General features: G+C 57.2%; 4 protein-coding genes across 4 annotated transcripts; 1 reads left to right on the top strand and 3 right to left on the bottom strand.

The window, feature by feature from the left end:
- Positions 1–2,120: 2,120 nt before the first annotated feature.
- On the bottom strand, positions 2,121–3,438 carry VDAG_01260 (uncharacterized protein; the record flags this gene model as incomplete). Its single annotated transcript, XM_009650146.1, has 3 exons — positions 2,121–2,615; positions 2,762–3,141; positions 3,255–3,438. 3 exons carry the CDS (start codon positions 3,436–3,438, stop codon positions 2,121–2,123), a joined length of 1,059 nt encoding a protein of 352 aa, XP_009648441.1.
- A 2,002-nt stretch (positions 3,439–5,440) lies between these two features.
- Positions 5,441–6,290, bottom strand: VDAG_01259 (cutinase; the record flags this gene model as incomplete). Its single annotated transcript, XM_009650145.1, has 3 exons — positions 5,441–5,711; positions 5,767–5,978; positions 6,045–6,290. 3 exons carry the CDS (start codon positions 6,288–6,290, stop codon positions 5,441–5,443), a joined length of 729 nt encoding a protein of 242 aa, XP_009648440.1.
- A 1,977-nt stretch (positions 6,291–8,267) lies between these two features.
- VDAG_01258 (aspartate aminotransferase) lies at positions 8,268–9,792 on the top strand (the record flags this gene model as incomplete). The annotated part of the gene is made up of 3 exons (XM_009650144.1): positions 8,268–8,388; positions 8,575–8,625; positions 8,693–9,792. The coding sequence occupies 3 exons, from the start codon at positions 8,268–8,270 to the stop codon at positions 9,790–9,792; spliced, it is 1,272 nt and encodes a 423-aa protein (XP_009648439.1).
- Positions 9,793–9,864: 72 nt separating this feature from the next.
- On the bottom strand, positions 9,865–10,322 carry VDAG_01257 (uncharacterized protein; the record flags this gene model as incomplete). Its single annotated transcript, XM_009650143.1, has 1 exon — positions 9,865–10,322. One exon carries the CDS (start codon positions 10,320–10,322, stop codon positions 10,053–10,055), a length of 270 nt encoding a protein of 89 aa, XP_009648438.1. The 3' UTR covers positions 9,865–10,052.
- Positions 10,323–10,618: the final 296 nt, after the last annotated feature.

Here is a 10,618-nt window from a genome sequence, read left to right as displayed (position 1 = left end):
CGGGTTGATAAAAGACGGCGACGCCGGGCTGTCATGGGAGCTGTCTTCTTCATCTCCATCAAGATGAAGCGAGCCCACTCATGCAAACTAATGTGGTGGTCGTCTGGAGGGGTTCTGAACCAGAGTGTTGTGGCACTGGGCTCTTTGCTTGAGATTAGGCCTCCAGCTCTGCTAGAACGGCGTTTTCGCTCCTTATCGTTGATCGTGACAACGAGGGTGGGAAGCACCGGTCCCTGTTTGCGATGTGCGACCATTTGCACTTGGCAATCGACAACGGCGCTGATAGGGTACTGGTGGGTGGGCTCCCAGTCATCCTGCAAGTTTGGAGAACTTAGGTTATGGCCCGAGTACTCCGATGCCGTGAGCCTTACCTTGGACTTGTAAACAGATATGCAAGGATCCTCGGTGGGCAGTGGCTTAGAGAGGGTTTTCGAGGAGGAGGAGGAGGGGGAATTGGTAATGCGACTGGTCGTCATGACCTGCGCGAGGCTCGGACTGGGCTGTTGTTCGAGTTTGTCTTGCTTATGGGCGTTGCGGCGGCCTACGACGACATATCGCGGCTGTGAGGACTCGGTTAGCAGGGCACTTCCAAGGGAGGGAGAGAGAGAGAGACTGGGCAGGGTTCAACACACCTTCCAGACTGCACGACCGAGAATTTGACCTCTCTCGGGAGGAATCAACAGGACTCCCTCGCAGGAATCCATGTTGATCGAATTTTGAAGTTCCGGGAGGTCGTCGTCGTGGTGATGGAGGGCGAAAAGGAGTCGTCGTGAGGAAGGGGGTTCAAGGATCGCAAATTAAGATTAAATCGGCATTCTGAATGCTGAGGAATTCCGCAGACAGCGAACAAAAGCAACCGTCGGGCTGATTGGCTATGTATGAACAGACCAAGGGAGCGAAAGTGGCGAAGAGAAACTCGACAGCCTCCGGGGCTTCTTGAGTGTGCGGACGAGCGAGCAGCAAGGGCGGCGGGCGGCGACAAAGGCCCAGTGAGGGGGGTTGTGTGTGGTTCGATGGGCTTGACGTCGTGTGGAGGGGGGGACGAGGCGCGCTGCTGGATGCGGGCTGCAGTAGCAGATGTCGAGGTTGGCAGTGCGGAAGAGAGAGGCCGACGACGACAAGGTGGATGATGGGGACGAAGTTGTCTACCAAAGAGACGACGGGGAGGGAAGGAAATGTGAGGAGCGGCCAGGTCGGCCGAGTGTTCGTTAAAGTCGCCGGGCTAATGAAGTACCTTACCTCAGGTACCTCTTCCCTCTGCTTGCAGTGTCGGATTGGTATTATTGTTCTTTTTGATTTGATTGCGAAGCCAGAAGCCACGACTAGCCCCCCGGCTGTTGCCTCTTGATACTCCAGCACACTTGCCCGCATTTGGTTGAATTGGGGGGGTCTTGGGGGGAAAGTGCTTCCGGGGGGCCCCTGTATTCAGGCACCGCGAGATCCACTGTGCCCGATCGCTATTGCCCGCTTTTCCTGCAAGCAGAGAAGGACCGTCCACGGATGGACACAAGTGGCGGACTAGCAGGTGGCAGCTACGAGTCGAATTTCCATTTCGTGGAACTTGCTTATTATTACCAGGCAGGAACTTGCCTAGGCACCTACCTACCTTACCTTCCGGTAGGTAGGTTGCCTAGGTCCATTGCTGCTGCCATCTTCAGCCAGAAGCCGCGGTGGATCGGGAGGCGGCGGCACAGCTCACACAGCTCACAGCTCACACAGCTCACAGCGCACAGTTCACAGCGTGCCAGGCGAATGGGAAACATTTGTCACATCTCTCCATCTTCACCGCTGTCTTGATGTTGCTTCTGTCAGACTTGCCTCTCCAGCTCACCTGCGTCTCCGAGCGTCTCTCTTTGTCTTGTTTGAGATCACCTTGCACGCCATCTGCTTGTGGCTCCCCCTCTCTCCCCTTTCCCCCTCCTCCACCCTGCCGTCCGCTCTCGAGATGCCTTGCTCACCATACCTTAGGTACCTTGGGTACCTAGGTGTGTATTCTGGGTAACACAGTTTCAGACCGCCACAGAGCCCGCCTCCCTTCCCCATCCCCATCCATCCAACATCCAGCCATGCTTCTTCTTCTTCACCGGCTTCAATGACGCAGATTTCGCTGGCTGTCGTTGTCATCCTCGCCGCCCATTGTCTCTGTTGGAGCGCCTCCATGCCATGTGCCTTGCGCCCATCGCCTCACAATCAGCTGCGGGCATCGAACACTGGCCGGGTGTAACCGTAGAAGCTCCGAATCCTCGCATCGTGTGCCCACAGCACCGCACCAGAGCCTCGCCAGCCCGTCGACGGACCACCAGGGACCAATCGACCCCTGTCCTGCGACCGCACCACAAGAGCAGGACCAAAGGCACAACCACTATCGACGACAATTGCCTCGGCGGCATGACTCTCGCTCCGTGGACGAACTCAAGGGGTAATTCAGGCATGCTGCTGCATCTCAGTGGGTAGCCAGACGCATGGTGACCACACCATCTGCAGGATCGATATCTCTCCTGAGCTAGACCCCCCTCCTCCTGGCTGCACCTGGCTCCTGAACCCCTGGCCCAGTGTACCCTTCGGACAAAATGGCAGTGGTCATGTGCAGACGCGCAGCCGTGCCGTGGGCGAGCCTACCGATGGAAGGGTGCTGGGATTGATTACTTACACCAGTCCGGCAGTCGGTTAATCATTGTGGCTGGCTTGCGCCTTTCCAACTTCCCCTTTCGTCGGCCAAAGTCAGGTGCATTCCCAACAATCACAAGCGACTGTGGCGTACCATGACTCCTGTAATGTCATTGTCGACCATCTTCGGCCTTAAAATCCCCCGAGGGATCATGCCCGTTCTGTGATCGACATCCGTTGTCTCTAGCACGGGGTCTAGGAGGGAAAACGAGAAGGCCGGCACAAGTCTTCGGGGTTTGGCGCTGACTATGGTCAAGGCGTTGCGGGTGGAAACATCGCCAATCTCACAGACAAATGTCAGGAGCAGGGATAACCACGGGTGGCCTTTATCTGCTAAACCGCCGGCGTCCCAACTTCTATGCGACGCTGCCCTGTTCATTGCTGTTAGCATTCCTCTGCTGGTTCGCACTACGGTGCGTAGCCGAGCGACATGCAGTGCAAGCCACGCATGCCACGCCGACCACGAACTCGTACCTGCATGGAAAACTCGGTAGCGTGGATGGCTCTCTGGTCTGGTCCTGTTCGCCGTCACAGAAATCGCTGCTGATGCAAGTCGCTGCAGCTAAGGCTGGCCCATTTTGTAACACCTCCACCCGATCTTGAGTCCAGCGTTCTCAGCGTCTGTGAGTCCAGCCCCCTCTCATCACCCAGCGTCGCGATCCCACCTCGGATTGCTCGGCGCCACGAAACGGTGATCGTCAATGGTGTCTTGTCCCGTCTCTGATATAGGCACGGCAGGCTTCGCTTGACCAGGACCGGAATCATGGCCATGGCCAGGACGTGTGGCAGCTCCCGTATCGCATCTTATGTGGCCGGGATCTCGCTGTTTAGCTCCCTTTCACAACTGTCCCCCGTCGAGGATTCCTTCCCCCGCACGGAATCGTCACGTCCCGTTGCGTCCTTTCTTTCGTAAGACGTCCGAGCGTGACCACCATCTTGCATGTGGCGTTGTCAACGCAACCAACCTTCACAACTCAGCCGCCCGTCACGATGCATGACCAGCAAACAAAACAACTTATTGGGTTAGCAAATGCTCTAGGCTCATGGCGCCACCCTCCCCGTGCTGCACCACCATACTCCCTAAGCTCTCTGGGACTTGGACCAAACGATCCGGGGTCCGATTCCTTCCTGTGCTCTGAGGTCATGGTCCCAATCCCCAGGCTCCCCTCCGCTCTGTATCACCATTCAAGACAAACGGCGGTCGGAGGACAAATGCTGTCCCGCGCGGCTGGATGACACAGGTATCGGTCGTCCCGGGAAATCCTGCTAGCCCCTGCATAAGCGGCCACGCGACGCTCAGTCAGCAAGCGGCCGTCGCCGCCCTGTCCGGGGATAAAGCTCAGTACAGCGTGGACCGTCACCTCCAGCCAGGCCCAGAGATGCGCCAGCGTCAATAGCGCAGTCTGTGTTGAAAACCATGACGGGACACTAAACGGACGCTGTCCCTTGTCACCCGCTTTGATGGTGTGGGGGTTTTGCGCTCTACTTGACTCGGTGGTCTCTGGGCTCGTCGGAGCAACCGTTCGAGACCGCCGCTCGCACAGGTTTTCATTGTGGTCCTCTGGCCAAAAAAGTTGTTAGCCCTGGTTCTGCCCTGTGCTGGCCGTGATGACACAGCTTATTGATCTCGGGAACTTTTCGGCTTCATCCCTCTAGCTTCTGCGCTCTGAACGGCATCTTAAGCTTATGACGCGAGTCGGACTGACGTTGCGAAGCTCAGCTGTACGACTCAACCACGATCCGCGGAATTGGGCCCACGGCATGCGATACGCCTTTGCCTTCGTAGCATCATCCGGAGACTCCGATCTGTTTTCGTCATGCCGCGGTTGGGACACGACCTCATCGTCCGGGTCTCCTTCCGAAACGGATATCGGCTCCGGGTCTTCTTCAAAGCGTCCGACGTTAGTCGGCGTTGATGCAGGATTTTCAATACGCCATTCCCGAATGTTTGGGACGCCTCTGATTCGTTCGTGGAAGCGAGCTGGCAAAATACTTTCACGATCCTCTTGATCCGCTGGCGTGAACATCCGGGCAAGAAGCCGCGCCGCAACGATGCAGAAGGCAAGAGTCGCCCATGATTGCCATAGAATCGCACCCATGGCGATGTACATGTATGGTGGTGATATGGCTGGCGCTATTCGTGTGTTCTCCTTTCGTTTGGCTCACTTTGAGGGGCTGTCAGCTGGCGTGAGGCTGAAGACGAACTTATTTGTTATGCTGAAGGGACTGATGCAGCAACCCCCCTTAGTGAATGGCACTACTGCTGGTTTCCAGTCAGATGGGGAAAACTCTGTGCTTTCCCTTTGGCCACAGAAGGCAGGTTGCCGGTGAATGTGCCGATGTGTGGTCTGGGCCTCTTGAATCCGAACCTGGTCAATGGGCCTTGCGCAGTGGTTGCAAGTTAACTTACACTACTCATTTGATGAGCGCTGCCAACGAACTCAGTGGCGCAAGAAACATGGAAGACGGTTTAGTTGTAAGGAGCCCGTGCAATAGCAGGACAAGTCATGGTGCTCACCCGAACGACTCGAAAGGTTGGACGGTGGTGCTCTAGATGAGGGACATAGCAGTCGTTCTCTTCAAACAACATCAGGAAGACCAAAAGAGCAGGTCGGTTGCAAGGAACCCATTCTAAGAGTTATCGAGACTATTCAATGGACCATAGCCCTGTGGCTGACGAGGCAACCTACCCTTGTAGTGAATACTCCCACAATGGAGTTGCAAAAAGCACACGGGCGACGAAACACTGCCAGCCGTCCCCATCGTTTCCTCGCTACAATATACCGATCTTCGATGCCAGAAACCCGACGCCCTCGCCAGCACGGCGTGTATAGTCCAGGTGCGGGGCCAGCACTACCAGCTGCCCATCGCAAATGACATCTCCCGGATTGCACAGAAACGACACTCTGTCAGGCGGAAAGTTGAATATACGACTCCCGTCCTGCGTCTTCTGGGTGTCGCCAACCGTTAAGACACCAACTATCTGGTTCTTGGCCACGGGCGGGAGGCTTTCTATGGACCTGTGCGCGACCGCTGCGCCTTGGCTTTGATACTGTTGGCCAAGAACGAACGGAACTGGGAACAAGGAGGAGGGCTCACCTGTAGCCGCCGACGACGACCTTGGAGGCGGGACAATTCATCGCCGCACCGAGGAGGATGCTGCTCATGGCTGCTATGCTGGGCCCGTCCGTGCCGCCGGGTAGGAAATTGGGCGCAGGAATGGCAGCGTAGTTGACGCCTTCTGTCGCTACGCGGGAGTCGCCGTATATGGACTTAAGGCCACCTGACAGGGGCGGCCCAACCAGTGTGCCCTATATCTAGTCAGTGGGAGAACTTCATGGCGACGAAGGACGACCGGGGATGAAGAAGGTCTGCACCATGTTGCCCTGCTCTGACGTGCCGCGGGCGAAGACGAAAATGACATCCCGGCAGCCGCCCAGCGTGAGCTCGTTGCTGACGATGGAGGCCGCGATAGCTGGATCGCTGACGTTGACCTGGTTGAGCGTCTCCAGCCTTGCGAGGCTTTCGGCGTCGAATTCGCCCGTCTCGACGGCGCGAGGGGTGAGAGATGGAGACCTGGCGAGTGCGAGGGTCGCTGTCGCCAGGAGAACAAAGATTCGCATGGTCGACCAGGCACCACGAGGCGCGCATACCTACAAGTATTATGATGTCGAGATTTGTACTCGGGTGGTTTTCTTTTTTCTTTTTTTTTTTTTTGGCAAAAGTGGTGAGAACCCGAGTTCTGATTCGGGGTGAGGGTATTGTCGTGGTCCCCGTCGTTTCGGATCGGTGCGATGCACTGACTTCTTTGACCATGCGCCTTACGTCCGAAACACCTCCAGCAAGTCGCACCAGCCATATCGGGCGAACTGCTCGAGTGAACTGTTCGAGAGCAGAAGCATTTGATCAGAAGTCTGGTGGGAAAGACAGCGAGGTGTTTGTACGGGCGGGGTCGAAGGTCATTTTCCGTCGGGCGATGCTGGGGGTGGTGATGCCTGCGCCGACGAAGGCAAAACTATGGGAATGGCTGAGATCTATGATTGAGTTGATGAGAGAGATGATTTTTTTGAGTGGATGTTTCTTCCAAGAGCCTTTTCTTCTTCTTCAAAATGTGGTTGTCGTCTGAGGAAACGAGCGCGATGCATCTCGGCTTGCTCCCGAACAGGTCAGGAGGAGAGCGACAGGTTCAAAGATGCAATCAGAGGCGTTCCTTGACAGAGCTCCCACCAAAGTCAAACGTCGATTTGGCTTGACTTTCTTATTGACGGAACATGGACTCATGAGGCACGTCGCTTTCATTTCTTTTCGCCGCTGTTACCTGTGTGTCACTTTGGCTATTAACGAAGTCAGGCATCGCCAGATAGTTGTCTTGCTGCGGCACATCATCATTTGGGAAACTGAAAATTGAGAGGAAGGAGATGGTAAAGAAACATAGGGCCATCCTGTACAGGCCATTGTCATATCAACCAAAATATTGCACTGAATGGACGCCTGCAGGTGAAGGTCATTGTCAATTGATATAGCCAGGGGTTGTGGACCGTCTGTCCTACACATATTGTCTCAGATCCTTGGCAAGGGATATCTTTTGTATAGGTACTCAACGTCGATGTTAGCACATTTTCTTGTGGACGAAAAGCCCAATGCCCAGCTGGGTTTTCTGTCTGCTGGGTTTTACCAACAGCCGAGACGTTGACACGATATCCAATTGAGCAGTACAATACACATAGTCGGCGGGCTTCCATGATGAACGCAATAGCGGCGTGACACAGTCACATTGAGGTGTCAATTCCGAGCCTGTCCGAGATGACCTGGGGCTTGAACGTCGAGATAGAGTCATCGGCGTGGAGAGGCAGGCGATGGAACAGGATGGTCCCAGGATCGTGAGTTCCCGGCCTTGACACCTCCGAATGACTGAGCTCCTTCAATCGCAGGTAACTTCTTCGAAGAAAGGCCAAGAACTAGTCACCGGCGAAGTTGATGAACTCGATTCCTGACTCTCATGTCAATCTGGAGTCATGGACAGCTGTCATTCCCATTGACATCGGACCCATCGCGTGCAACCTCAATCACAAGCCGAGCAGCACGAGCACGAGCACGAGCACGAACAGCACGTGACATCCCGAGCTTGCGGATTCCACCCCGGGACCCCATTGTAAGACGTGACGCCATTCGACAGCTCTCCGCAGGTCCACCCACTGGTAACCCTGGGGCCAGGGCGCAGGACGCGCGCGAGGTGCACAGTCGCTGGGGGCCCGCTGTATTTTTCTCAAAAGCGTGCCAATCACCTTCCGCAATCGGGCGCATAGAGCTGTCTCCCCAGCCGGTATGACTACTATGTACTATGTACTATGTACGAAGGTCCCTACCTAAGAGGTACCTAGGTATACAGCAGGTGCCGACTGCCCAGCAGCTAGCAAGCCTCGCCAGCAAAACAGTCAGTCGAGACCCGGACCACTACCATACTTTCCCCCTTCGAGTCAGACCACATCTCGAAAGTCGTCCCTGACTTTTAATATCTTCTCCCTCTCCAACCCCCTCTCTGCTAGTCTTCCCTTCCCTCCTTCAAGCGCTCTTTGTTCGTTTGATCCTCCACCATCACAATGCTCTCTTCTCTGCGAATCGCCACCAGGCAAGCCGGCCTGCGCCGCGCATCGGCCCTCCCGCTCAATGTCGCCCGCGCCGGCTCGACCTGGGCCAACGTTGCCCAGGGCCCTCCTGTAAGTACACTTGAAGCTTGTCTCTCGGAGATGTCATGATGCTAATTGTTCGTCAGGATGTAAGTCAATAATTGCCAATGCCTTTTTAGATCGAACTTCCAGCTGATCCGAGCCTCCCTCCGAAAGGCCATTCTCGGTACGTCATTGATGCCCTCAGTCTACATGCATCGCAGCTAACGTTCTTGCCCAGGTATCACCGAAGCCTTCAAGGCCGACACGTTCGACAAGAAGATCAACCTCGGTATGTCTTCTTTGCCATCGCCTGTCATATCCGATCGTCACGTCGTGCTGACCTAAACCCACACCAGGTGTCGGTGCCTACCGTGACGACAAGGGCAAGCCGTACGTCCTCCCCTCGGTGCGCACTGCCGAGCAGAAGGTTGTCGACGCCAAGTTGAACAAGGAGTACGCCGGCATCACTGGTGTGCCTGACTTCACCAAGGCCGCCGCCGAGCTCGCCTACGGTGCCGACTCGTCCGCCCTGTCGCGTCTCGCCATCACTCAGTCCATCTCCGGCACGGGCGCCCTGCGCATCGGCGCCGAATTCCTCAAGCGCTTCTTCCCTGGCGAGAAGAAGATCTACATCCCCACGCCCTCGTGGGCCAACCACAAGGCCGTCTTCTCCGACGCCGGCCTTCAGGTTGAGCAGTACCGCTATTACAACCGCGACACCATCGGCCTCGATTTCGAGGGCATGATCGCCGACATCAAGGCCGCCCCCAAGGGCTCCGTCTTCCTCTTCCACGCCTGCGCCCACAACCCCACCGGTGTTGACCCCACGCAGGAGCAGTGGAAGGAGATCTCGGCTGTTGTCAAGGCCAGCGGCCACTTCTCCTTCTTCGACATGGCCTACCAGGGCTTCGCCTCGGGCTCCACCGACAAGGACGCCTTTGCCCTGCGCCACTTTGTCGCCGAGGGCCACGACCTCTGCCTTGCCCAGTCCTTCGCCAAGAACATGGGTCTCTATGGTGAGCGTGTCGGCGCCTTCAGCATCGTCGCCAACGACGCTGCCGAGGCCAAGCGCGTCGACAGCCAGATCAAGATTGTCGTGCGCCCCATGTACTCGAACCCTCCCATCCACGGTGCCCGTGTCGCCGCCGAGATCCTCACCAACCCTGCCCTCTACAAGCAGTGGCTCGGCGAGGTCAAGGAGATGGCCGACCGCATCATCACCATGCGCGCCCTGCTCAAGGAGAACCTTGAGAAGCTCGGCAGCAAGCATGACTGGAGCCACATCACCAGCCAGATCGGCATGTTCGCCTACACGGGCCTGACGCCCGAGCAGATGGACTCCCTCGCCAAGGAGCACAGCGTCTACGCCACCAAGGACGGCCGTATCTCCGTTGCTGGCATCACCAGCGACAACGTCGGCCGCCTCGCCGAGGCCATCTTCAAGGTCAAGGGTTAAGTGGGCTTTGAGGGGCGGGGGCACAGGTGTAAAAATTGGGAGCGGCCATGGTGCCTGGATATGGGCCGGGGAGGCGGTGGGCGGCAGACTAGATGACAAGCGAGCGATGACGCCCGCGGCAGTAGACTGGCAGCGCTGATTCTGTATAACACCATGATTCTCTTGACGACATTGCATCCTCATGGTGGCTCGCTATGCTTCATGATTTCATGCTTCATACTTCATGTTTCGTCGTAACATCAAGACCCAAGACGGGCCCTTCACCTCCCCAGCCTCTTGAGATCCTTCTTCACCTCGTCAATCTCCCTCTCCATGGCCCTGTACACCCTCGCCATCTCCCTCATCCGTCCCTCCTGCGCCTGCGCCTGTCCCCTCTGCGCGCCCACGCCATAACCCTCGAGCTCCATCTCGAGCCGGCGAATGCTCTCCTCGACCCTGACCCTCGCATCTCGCAGATGGACACCGTAGTTGGTCAGCGCAGACACCGTCTCGGGCGTGTACACGTCGCCCTCGACAGCCCTGGCGACCATGCGCGCCTCGACCTCGGCCCTGCGCGCCGCGAGCCCGACCTCGGCAGCCCGCAGCTCGAGGCTCCGCGCCACGACGCCGTGCTTGCCCTCGAGGGCGCGCACCAGCAGCCCGACGGCGCGGGCCTCGTCGGCGAGCAGACGCGTCCACGTCCTCGGCCAGGCGCAAGCGGGTCGGCGGGCGTCTGGACGCAAGCGCGGGGACCTCGTCGCGAAGGTACTGGGGAGGGCGCGAACTTGAGGACACCCCGGGAGAGCATGCAAGAGATATAAGAGAGGGCGACGCGCACAAGGCACTT

Source organism: Verticillium dahliae, genomic scaffold (assembly GCF_000150675.1).
Source record: "Verticillium dahliae VdLs.17 supercont1.2 genomic scaffold, whole genome shotgun sequence".
Lineage (NCBI taxonomy): Eukaryota > Fungi > Ascomycota > Sordariomycetes > Glomerellales > Plectosphaerellaceae > Verticillium > Verticillium dahliae.
This window is presented reverse-complemented; position numbering and strand designations above follow the sequence as displayed.